Source organism: Manis javanica, chromosome 6 (genome assembly GCF_040802235.1).
Source record: "Manis javanica isolate MJ-LG chromosome 6, MJ_LKY, whole genome shotgun sequence".
Classification (NCBI taxonomy): Eukaryota; Metazoa; Chordata; class Mammalia; order Pholidota; family Manidae; genus Manis; species Manis javanica.
In genome coordinates this window covers 114,597,113-114,609,248 of record NC_133161.1, presented here as the reverse complement: position 1 = coordinate 114,609,248, position 12,136 = coordinate 114,597,113, and the positions used below count along the sequence as shown (strand labels likewise).

General features: G+C 38.1%; 1 protein-coding gene across 6 annotated transcripts in view; it reads left to right on the top strand.

The window, feature by feature from the left end:
* The window catches only part of ELMOD1 (ELMO domain containing 1), an 84,792-nt gene that overhangs the window by 30,260 nt on the left and 42,396 nt on the right, over positions 1–12,136 (top strand). For 2 of the 6 annotated variants that reach the window (XM_037020354.2, XM_073239316.1), the window contains exon 1: positions 715–815. In XM_037020354.2, the coding sequence (XP_036876249.1) occupies positions 799–815 (17 nt within the window). In that variant the 5' untranslated portion in view covers positions 715–798. Of the gene's footprint in view, positions 1–714; positions 816–4,122; positions 4,237–12,136 lie in introns of those variants that run through there. The other 4 variants (XM_073239319.1, XM_073239318.1, XM_017641932.3 and 1 more) reach the window with 3 other exon arrangements.

Sequence of the window (12,136 nt, the reverse complement as noted above, 5' to 3'; positions counted from 1 at the left end):
GCGGCGCCCCTGCGGCCGCTTCCAGCCCCTCTCAAGTCTCTGCTGTGCCTTCCCGCCTCGTCCCGACCTGCTGCTTTGGAGGCAGCCTCTGGTGTCCTCCTGGCTGGGGGAAGAAGACCAGTAGCCTTACACTGTAAACTTGGTGAAAGCAAGTTGTAGACGGAAAAGAGCTAGACGACTGTAAAACTTCGCTGTTTTCTTCACAGTGGCAGCAAAGAAAAAAATGGGGCCGGGAACATATCATTTATTTGTTGGGAGTACGTGGCTCTTCAACGTCTATTTTTTTAGCTTAAAGCCATTACCAGTTGCGTCTAGTTCTTCGTGAGTTTTACTTCTGGAAGGTTACGGCTGCCACATTTAAGACCATCAGAGATCTGCACATCAGGATAGTTAATCTTAGGGTTCTTCATTTTCATTCTTCTGACAAATACTGTTCTTCAAAATATATGAACAATACCCAAAACAGAGAAAAGGGTGACTATTGAAGAAATTGCTCATGATACTAATAATTTCTCCAGCAAGGGACTTAAAATGAAAGTTAGTTGTGTAATTACTAAGTGAAAGGCTTTAGCCACACTCTCCGCTCACCGAGTGGCGTCGCTGTGTGGGCGGTTTGGCTGATAATGTTCTGAGTCCAGAGCAGGTTGTCTGAGTAGTCTTGGGTTTGGGATTTCCAGCTTCATTAACAGTAAACATATCTAATTTCCTCCCACAGCCTACGCTTACTCTGACAAAGGTAAATTTGGAAGAATTACTGGAGGACAGCTTGGGTAATACCGGTATATTCAAACCGTCACAATGAAGCACTTTGTGAGGTGAGTATTTCCAGTTCCTGAAGGAGCTCTCTAAAATGGAGAAACTTCCTTGCCAGTTAGGACAATATTTTTGTCACCATTTGTGATCATGTAATCAGGTATTTCATGATTGCATAAAATAGCACTATATGTGTGGTAAGCATACTGTGGTCACAGGGCTCCTCTACTAACTCTGTATTCATACTGACAACCAAGAGTCTTACAAGTGGGAGGTTACAAGACATGATGGTGTGGGCACAAAAGCATGGGACAGCCGTGATGCCATGTTTTTAAAACCATTAGGCTGAGGTTTGAGGCATTAATATTCAAGGAATAAATATAATTTGCTTAGAACCATTTTCCTGAAATAAGCAATTTTAAATATCTCTTAGTTTAGGTTTTAGTGGGTTGGCCAATCATGCAGGCATTTTCAAATGTTCCTTTTCAGTTAAAAAAGAATACATATATATGTGTGTGTGTGTGTGTGTGTGTGTGTGTGTGTGTGTGTGTGTGTGTCATATTTATATATGTATCTCTGTTCTAAACTTTTGCCCCTCTTGCCTTAGTGATGCCTCTGTTTTAATTGTTGGTTCTCTGAAGATTGTGCTTTATAGAGTACCATACATGTTCGTGTTTTGGGGTGATCTTGTTTTGTTTTGATAGCCATTTGGTAGGCCTGTAGTTGCAATTATTTTGAAGATAAAACTGCCATTTAGAGTTCTAGTCATGAAATTCTCAGAGAAATTTTATATCATATTAAAATAGGCCAAAATAAAGTTAATCAGGTCCTGAAAGTTAGAAAATAACCCATTCTCTAAGAAACTTTCTCTCAAGATGGTGGCTTACCACTATTACACATTGTTGCCCCTTGCTCTGGCTGTTTTCTCTAAGCAAATAATTAGTGGACTTGCTTTCTTTTAAGGAAACAATTGAATTCTTTCAGTGGCTGCAATTGAAGGTTTTCTTTTCCCCACTAGTTTTGGTTGCATGGTTGTCTAGAGCACCTAAATCAGTTTGTGTGGGATTCACTGTTTTGGTGTAGCTACGGGTATTCACTGGATCCTAAAATTGTGAAAACCTCTTAGTAAGTCACGATTAAACCATTTACAGGTATTAGCACTTGTTTTATTGTACAGAATACTCCTGAGCCTGTTTATCTCATATGTGTAAATGTACTAACCATGTGAAAAAATCACTAGGACGTTTGCCAGTGAAATATTTGAACTGATATGATTTTGGTTGCCATAGTAGTGAACCCATATATTCACACATTCATGAAAAATTGGTATTTATAAATCCCTCCTGAATGTAAGCATAGTGTCTTTTAACTATAGAATCGTGTTAACAGAAAGCTTTAGCATGATATGAAGCTTAAAAGTCCCAAACTCTTTCTTTAAAAGAGGAGATAGTAATGGTTAAGGTTTGTGCTAAGACTTGTACTACTGGATTTCTTCTTCAATATCTTCCTTGTTTCTGAAAAACTTTAGTAGCCTCAAAGTCTGCCATTTTAGGAGAAATGGTAGTATTTGTTTCTGTTACTTTTCTGTTAAATGGGATAGGTGCAACACTGTGTTTAGTAGAGATTATAACATTTTAAAATTAATTTGTACTTGATTGTAACTGGTATGGTGAATATCTACATGTGATTTCACACAGCCTAGCACTAAGGATAATCTAACCAGCACATTTTGAATAGTGTGTGTTCTGATACAAATTCTTCCCTTTTAACTTGGCACATATATTTTATAATACTACTTGACATTGATTATTTGTGTGAAAATGAAGTAAGATAATAGATTACACATCAAGAAAGAAACCTGAGGATTTTCATTGACCATTGGTTTTGAAATAATAAAAGAAAACTCAGTCATTGCCCCTCCTTAGTTGATTATTGCTTTTGACTTTAGTTTTTGTCTTTAATGCTTTTATTAAGTTATATGTGTGTGTGTGACCTATATGTTACTGTCTATGGAATTTGGAAGGATAAGAGGATAAGGAGTAATAATCTTGCACTACAAACTCTATCAGATAATTTAGATTGCCTTTTATATCCTGTAGTCCACTCCCACTGATGTCAGACAGTTTTGGCTATGTTTTCATTTAAACCAAAGAGAAGGTTATGTAAATATAGCCTGAATAAATTAGGTGTTAATTCTTGAGCTCAGCAAATACATTATGCAGAATAAGGAGTTGACTTTCACTGAGAAGATTTCAGCATTATTTAAAAGCCCAGAGTTATTAACCTGTCAACTTCTGAGATGCATTAGAATGAAATGCTCCATATACAGCTCCAGATGAAATAAAGTTAATCTTAAAGAAACCAGGTTGTGAGAAAGAATAGCTTTTAATCCGCATTTAAAGTACATCATATCCACACTCTGCTCTCTAGCTCCCTGCTACCATTGGATATATGAGTGCCTGTAATTACTTAGCACATAAGGAGTGGAAAAAATATTTGATGTTTAAAAAACATTACATAAATATTAGACAAATGCTACAGAATTAGTACACCCAGCTGAAGGGTGTATTTTAAATTGAGAGTGGATTTGGGGTATTGGATAGGTACCCCACAGTCACCCAATATGACATAAGCCATGGTCTGCATTGAAAGAACACAAGGGATAAAAGGAGAAGAAGTGCATCTGTCTGTGATCAGAAAAAAAGGGAGCACTTTTTGAGTCCCAAGTCTTACAGTTTAGTTTGTATAATATATTTTATTAATTTTATTTCAATTAAATCAGTGACATGCTACAGGCATTTTGTGACAAGAGTATTCAGGGAAGGCTTCACTAAGATGAAGTTGAGGGGAAGGGAAGACTAGGATGTTAATATTTTTAACTAAGAAGTGAGAGGGTGGGAGGTAGAGAAGATGTTGTGAACAAAGCCTGGGAAAGTATGCCTGGCTGCCACAGCAACAGATGGCCCAGGTTTGTTGGCTGTAGACCCTGTTGAGGGTAAGTAGAGGATAAGTCACACAGATAAAGTTGGGGACATATCTTGGATACCTTCACAAACACAGCATAAAATGGCCCAAAAGCACGGGAACATTTTCACCCAGACCTGAAGTGGACCTTAAAGAGAAGTGAGAGCCAAACGAAAAATCTTTTTCCCTTGCAGCACATATCTACCCTTCTCTTAGCACCAGAACTGTAGCCCATTCCCACCACCTTACAATTGTAAGAGAAGCAGGGTAGCTTGTCAAAGTCACACAGCTCATGGTAGCAAACTGAGCCTGGACTTGAAGTCAGACTTCCAGAGACACTACACTATTTAATCAGGAAATATTTCCATTCAGCACCAACTAATTTCTACTGCTTTTGCAGGGCAGAAGGTGCAGGGTCCTGTAAGTGCCCCAGAATTTGATTAACATCACTTGAGACATTGACTGAGCTTATGAGAATGGGAAGGTTTATGGCACATCCAAAAACCTCTTTCACTGCAGGTTGGTACTTTGAGCCACAGTTTTCTGTTTTTTAGGATACATGCACACTTATACACATGTGTTTGTATACATACATAAATATACATCTATACACAGATATATCTGTGTATATATACACATATGCACAAACACATCCACATCCACATACATCTACATATAGATATATTTTAAATAATTTCATTCCCTGCATTAAAAGAAACAAAAACTGTTTCCACACCTTTGCTGAAACATGTTAACCTGAATAGTTTCTGGGCATTTTCCTGTAGGTGACCTCACCAGGGCTTGCCCATTGCCACCTCACTGTTCACTAAGCCGTTTCTACTAGAGCATGAGTGAGCAAGATAAATGAAAGCCATGGGTGCTCAATAATGTTGGTTTGAATTTCATTCATTTAACTATTTTATTTTCCCTTGTGTTCTGAAGTTAGGCATCCTGATTGTTCACGTTGTACCTGTCTCTTTGTTAGGATAACCAAGAGTTGGCTTTATTATCTAATCACAGAGGAAGGTACTTTCTCTCTGCCTAAAACTGTGTGATTTCTTTTGTAGAATTATCACATTGGTTTTCTGTTTATTGTTTTTATTGTCATTTTCCTTACTAGACTAGGTTCCTTGTGGACAGGGAAGGCATGTGGTTTGCAGAGCAGTTAAGTTCTTGAGTCGTATTCACTTCTTCCCTGTGCATTAATCTCTGCTCTTTTTGCCAGTCTTTTCATTTTGTATTTGTGCACTACAGTGAAGGAATAAGTAAACTACCTCTCGATGATTATTTCTATTTTTCCCCAAATTCATTTCAAAACTGTTTCCTTCAGCTACTCTAGGTCTTTAACTCAACAGAAATTCATTTATTCATAATATTGTAAATATCTGCTAACCTGGGACTGGTGGTTTTCTTTTTTTTTTTTTTTAGATGTCATTGATATACACTCTTAAAAAGGTTTCACAAGAAAAGCAATGTGGTTACTATATACACCCATATTATTGAGTCCCGCCCATACCCCACTGCAGTCATTGCACATCAGTGTAGTAAGATGCCACAGAGTCACTATTTGCCTTCTCTGTGCTACATTATCTTCTCCATGATACTGCCCCAACACCATGTGTGCACTAATCATAATACCCCTCAGTCCCCTTCTCCTTACCTCCCCTCCATTTGTGGAGACTGGGAGTCTGCGGCTGTTTTGTCCCTTCAGTTTTGCTTTGATGTTATACTCCACAAATGAGGAAAATCGTTTGGTATTTGTCTTTCTCTGCCTGACGTATTTCACTGAACACAATACCCTCTAGCTCCATCCATGTTGTTGCAAATGGTAGGATTTGTTTCTTTCTTATGGCTGAATAGTAGTCCATTGTGTATATGCACCACATTTCTTTATCCATTCATCTACTGATAGATACTTAGGTTGCTTCCATATCTTGGCTATTGTAAATAATGGTGCAATAAACATATGAGTGCATATGTCTTTTTGAATATGAGAACTTGTTTTCTTTGAGTAAATTCCTAGGAGTAGAATTCCCAGGTCAAATATTTATATTTTTACTTTTTTGAGGAACCTCCATATTGCTTTCCACAATGGTTGAATTCATTTACATTCCCACCAAAGTGTAGGAGGGTTCCCCCTTCTCCACATCTTCGCCAGCATTTGTTGCCCCTTGTCTTTTCGATGTTGGCCATCCTAACTGGTGTGAGGTGATATCTCATGGTGGTTTTAATTTGCATTTTACAGATAATTAACGATATACAGCATCTTTTCATGTGCCTGTTAGCCATCTGAATTTCTTCTTTGGAGAATTGTCTCTTCATATCCTACACCCATTTTTTAATTGGGTAATTTGCTTTTTGGTTGTTAAGGCATGTGAGTTCTTTATATATTTTGGTTGTTAACCCCTTGTCAGATATGTCATTTGCAAATATATTCTCCCATGCTGTAGGATGCCTTTTTGTTCTGTTGATTGTGTCCTTTGCTGCACAGAAGCTCTTTAGCTCGATGTAGTCCCATTTGTTCATTTTTGCTTTTGTTTCCCTTGGCCAAGGAGATGCATTTAGGAAAAAGTTGCTCATGTTTATTCAAGAGATTTTTCCCTATGTTTTCTTCTAAGAGTTTTATGGTTTCATGACTTACATTCAGGTCTTTGATACATTTTGAGTTTACTTTTGTGTATGGAGTAAGACAATAATCCAGTTTCATTCTCTTCTCTTCTATGTAGCTGTCTACTTTTGCCAACACCAGTTGTTGAAGAGGCTGTCATTTCCCCATTGTATATCCATGGCTCCTTTATCATATATTAATTGACCACATATGCTTGGATTTATATCAGGGCTCTCTATTCTCTTTCATTGGTCTATGAGTCTGTTCTTGTGCCAGTACCAAATTGTCTTGATTACTGTGGCTTTCATAGTAGATCTTGAAGTCAGGGAGCGTAATCCCCCCAGCTTTATTCTTCCTTCTCAGGATAGCTTTGGCTATTCGGGGTCTTTCATGGTTCCATATGAACTTCAGAACTATTTGCTCCAGTTCATTGAAGAATGCTCTTGGTATTTTCATAGGAATTGCATTGAATCTGTAGATTGCTTTAAGCAGGATGGCCATTTTGACACTATTAATTAATGCTATCCATGAGCACGAGATGAATTTCCATTTATTTGTATTGTCTTTAATGTCTCTCAGGAGTTTCTTGGAGTTTTCAGAGTACAGGTCTTTAACTTCATTGGTTAGGTTTATTCCTAGGTATTTTATTATTTTGATGCAATTGTGAATGGATTGTTATCCTGATTTCTCTTTCTGCTAGTTCATTGTTAGTGTGTAGGAATGCCACAGATTTTTGTGTATTAATTTATATCCTGCAAAATTGCTGAATTCAGATATTAGATCTAGTAGTTTTGGAGTGGATTCTTTAGAGTTTTTATCTACAATATGTCATCTGCAAGCAATGGCAGTTTGACTTCTTCCTTACCAATCTGGATGCCTTTTATTCCTTTGTGTTGTCTGATTGCCATGGCTAGGACCTCCAGTACTATGTTGAATAAAAGTGAGGAAAGTGGTCATCCTTGTCTTGTTCCCAATCTTAAAGGAAAAACTTTCAGCTTCTTGGTGTTAAGTATGATGTTGGCTGTGGGTTCGTCATATATGGCCTTTATTATTTTGAGGTTCTTGCCCTCTATAGCCATTTTGTTGAGAGTTTTTATCATGAATGGATGTTGAATTTTGTCAAATATTTTTCAGCATCTATGGAAATGATCATATGGTTTTTTTCCTTCCTTTTGTTGATGTGGTGGATGATGTTGATGGATTTTCTAATATGGTATCATCCTTGCATCCCTGGAATAAGTCCTACTTGATCATGATGGATTGATTATCTCTCTAATTTCTTATTGAATTCGGATTGCTGAATATTTTGTTGAGTGTTTGCATCTATGTTCAATGGGGATATTGGTCTGTAATTTTCTTTTTTGTGGCGTCTTTGTCTGGTTTTGGTATTAGAGTGAAGCTGGCCTCAAAGAATGAGTTTGGGAGTATTTCCTCCTCTTCTACTTTTTGGAAAACTTTAAGGAGGATGGCTATTAGGTCTTCACTAAATGTTTGATAAAATTTGGCGGTGAAGCCATCTAGTCTGGCAGTTTTGTTCTTTGGTAGTTTTTTTTATTACCGATTCAATTTCATTGCTGGTAATTGGTCTGTTTAGATTTTCTGTTTCTTCCTGGGTCAGCCGTGGAAAGTTGTATATTCTAGAAAGTTGTCCATTTCTTTTAGGTTATCCAGTCTGTTAGCATATAATTTTTCATAGTATTCTGTAATAATTCTTTGTATTTCTGTGGTGTCCATAGTGATTTTTCCTTTCTCATTTCTGATTCTGCTTTTGTGTGTAGACTCTTTTTTTCTTGATAAGTCTGGCTAGGGTTTATCTATTTTGTTTATTTTCTCAAAGAACCAGCTCCTGCTTTTATAGATTCTTTCTATTGTTTTATTCTTCTCAATTTTATTCCTTTCTGCTTTAATCTTTATTATGTCCCTCCTTCTCCTGACTTTGGATGCCATTTGTTCTTCTTTTTCTAGTTCAGTTAATTGTGAGTTTAGAGTGTTCATATGGGATTATTGTTCTTTCCTGAGGTAAGCCTGTCTTGCAGTATACTTCCCTCTTAGCAAAGCCTTCACTGCCTCCCACAGATTTTGTGGTGTTGAATTATTGTCATTTGTCTCCATATATTGCTTGATCTGTGTTTTTATTTGGTCATTGATCCATTGGTTATTTAGGGACATGTTGTTGAGCCTCCATGTGTTTGTGGGATTTTTCATTTTCTTTGCATAATTTTTTTCTAGTTTCATACCTTTGTGGTCTGAGAAGCTGGTTGGTACAATTTCAATGTTTTGAATTTACCTAGTATATGATATATTCTTGAAAATGTTCCATGTGCACTTGAGAAGAATGTGTATCCTGCTGCTTTTGCATGGAGTGTTCTTTCGATGTTTGTTAGGTCCATCTGTTCTAATGTATTGTTCAGTGCCTTTGTCTCCTAACTTATTTTCTATCTGGCATATCTGTCCTTTGGAGTGATTGGTGTGTTGAAATCTCCTAAAATGAATGCATTGCATTCTATTTCCACCTTTAATTCTGTTAGTATTTGTTTCACATATGTAGGTGATCCTGGGTTGGATGCCTAGATATTTATAATGGTTATATCCTCTTGTTGCACTGACCCCTTTATCATTATGTAATGTCCTTCTTTGTCTCTAGTTGCTTTCTTTGTTTTGAAGTCTTTTTTGTCTGATACACGTACTGCAACTCCTGCTTTTTTCTCCCTATTTGCATGAAATATCTTTTTCTATCTCTTCACTTTTAGTCTGTATGTCTTTGGGTTTGAAGTGAGTCTCTTGTAGGCAGTATATAGGCAGGTCTTGATTTTATGCATTCAGCAACTCTGTGTCTTTTCATTGGTGCATTCAGACCATTTACATTTAGGGTGATTATCGATAGAAATGTACTTATTGCCACTGTAGGCTTTAGATTCGTGGTTACCAAAGGTTCAGGGGTAACTTCCTTACTATACTACACTCTAATTTAACTCACTTAGTATGCTCTTACAAACACAATATCAAGGTCCTTTTTCCTCTTTTTTCTTCCTCCTCTATTCTTTATATATTAGGTATCATATTCTGTACTCTTTGTCTATCCCTTCACTGACTTTGAGGGTAGTTGATTTGATTTTGCATCTGCTTAGTAATTAACTGTTCTCCTTTCTTTACTGTGGGTTTATTTCCTCTGGTGACAGCTATTAAAGATTAGGAACACTTCCATCTATGGCAGTCCCTCCAAAATACACTGTAAAGATGTTTTGTGGGAGGTAAAATCTCTCAGCTTTTGCTTATCTGGAAACTGTTTAATCCCTCCATCAAATTTAAATGATAATCTTGCCAGGTAGAGAATATTTATGGTTTAAGGCCCTTCTGCTTCATTGCATTAAATATGTCATCCCACTCCCTTCTGGCCTGTAAGGTTTCTCTTGAGGAGTCTGATGATAGCCTGATGGGCTTTCCTTTGTATGTAGTATTTTTTCTCTCTCTGGCTGCTTTTAATATTCTGTCCTTATCCTCGATCTTTGCCATATTAATTATTATATGTCTTGGTGTTGTCCTCCTTTTGTTGTGATATCTGTGCACCTCCATGGCCTGAGAGACTATCTCCTTCCCCAGATTGGGGAAGTTTTCAGCAATTACCTCCTCAAAGACACTTCCTATCCCTTTATCTCTCTCTTCTTCATCTGGTACCCCTATAATATGAATATTATTCCATTTGAATTGGTCACACAGTTCTCTCAATATTCTTTCATTCCTAGAGATCCTTTTTTCTCTCTGTGCCTCAACTTCTTTGAGTTCCTGTTCTTTAATATCTATTCCATTTACCATCTCCTCTACTACATCTAATCTGCTTTTAAAACCCTTCATTGTATGTTTCATTTCAGATACTGTATTCCTTAATGATTGAATTGAATTCTTCTCTGAGTTCTTGAATTTTTATGAGTTTTACTTGAAATCTCTTTCAGGAAGATTGGTGAATTCAGTTTCAATTCTCTTTTTCTGGTGTTTTGTGGGATTTGGGTTTGAACCAAGGTGCTTTAATGTTTCATTTTTGCAGGTGGCGCCCTCTACTGCCCAGATTCTCTGCTCTCTGGAGCTGCTCAATCACTGTAGCGATGTTAGGGGTTGTAGGGGAGCGGCACTGGTGCCTGTGTGGAGGAAAGAGCTATTTCCTGCTTCCCAGCTGCTGTGCCTGTCTCCACTGTTAGAACCCGTGGGCCGAGCACACAGGTGTAAGCCTCTATGCTTTGTGCTTGTAGCTGCCAAAGGCAGGGCCTCCCTCTTGCTGGCCTGATGCCAGTGCAGGGGCTTCAGTTTGCAAGCCAGTGCTGGCCAGGAGGAAGGTTCAGCTGGCTGAGTATCACAGTGGGGGGGGGGTCTCTGAGATGCATAGCCATGTAGCAGGATGGAGCACCTGAAGCTTCTAAAAGTTCCCTATCTGCAGAGTGTGCCTGGACAATTTTGTCCACCAGTCCTTTCTCATGAGCAGCAACCCCTGTGCAATCTTTTCCCCTTTAGCAGCCCTCTTCCTGTTAGGAAGCCTCTCAGACTGCCTGCCTTTCTTTTGTCCCAGAGCAGCCAGATGTGGATCCCTGTTTTCCACAAGCACCTGGAATCTCAGTCTCTCCAAGTATTCCACCTCTTTTAGCTTTCCAACCCCAATAATCTCCAGAGCACCATGCAATGTATGTTCGCGCTCCCAGAACAGATATCCAGTGCTGGGTGTTCAGCAGTCCTAGGCCTCCACTCCCTCCCCACTCCATTTCTCTTCCTCCCACTGTTGAGCTGGGGTAGAGGAAGGGCTTGTGTCCCACCAGATCACAGCTTTGGTGTGTTACCCTGTTGCATGAGGTCTGTTCTTTATTCCAGGTGCATGCAGTCTGGTGCAGCCTTCTTTCCTGTTGCTTTTTCAGGATTAGTTGTTTTAACTGTATTTTCATATTATATGTGGTTTTGGGGGGAGGCCTCTGTCTCACCTCTCCTGCTACCATCTTTAATCCTCTTCTGGTCCTGGTGGTTTTATATTTCATTAAATAATTGTGTTATGTAGTGAATCTATAATAACAGGCCCACTCCTCATTCCCTATATAAGATTTTGAGGCATGTTCTGAATGATGGCTTTCTTTTACCTATAGAGTGACTGAATTTTGTTCTTTTAAAAATACTTTTATTCATAATAAAAGTTTATATTTGAGAATACATTTAAATACTTTTACATTGTCAAAGTATGAGGTGTTTGCTGCTTCCCTTATTTTAAGTCCATAAAAGTATTATCCAAATAGCCAAAAAATGGAATATGAATTTTAAAAATAAATCTTATAAAATGCATGTATTTAACATCAAATTTTTAATTATATAGTGGTATGTCATTAAAAATTAAACAAGTGTCTGTTTTTCTTTGAAAGGAAAATGATAAACCGTTAATAATATTTTTTAGTTACCCGAGTCAGCTCTTGCTCTCTAAGCCCATGTCTTGCCTTAGGGTTCCAATCAGTGAGGATTCTTGGGGAAATGACAATGGAACATTCTTGGGGTAAAAGAGTTTATACCCAGTTTTGTTGTCCCAGCAGTAAGATGAGCACTAGAATCACGTCTGCATCCAGCAGCCTGCAGGTCTGTAATCCACCTTCATTTCTGCCTCCACCCAGAGCACTGGGCAGAGCTCTTTATATAGTGACTCAGTCAATAATAGCTTATTGCCTATGGGTGTGGAAGCAGTAGCCTAGCAGTAGGCTAATTACATCATCAAGTAGTTTAGGTCAGGTGAGCAACCTGACCAAAGCAATTTCCTTTTCCCCACAGCTTGCAACTAAAATTTCCCATGAA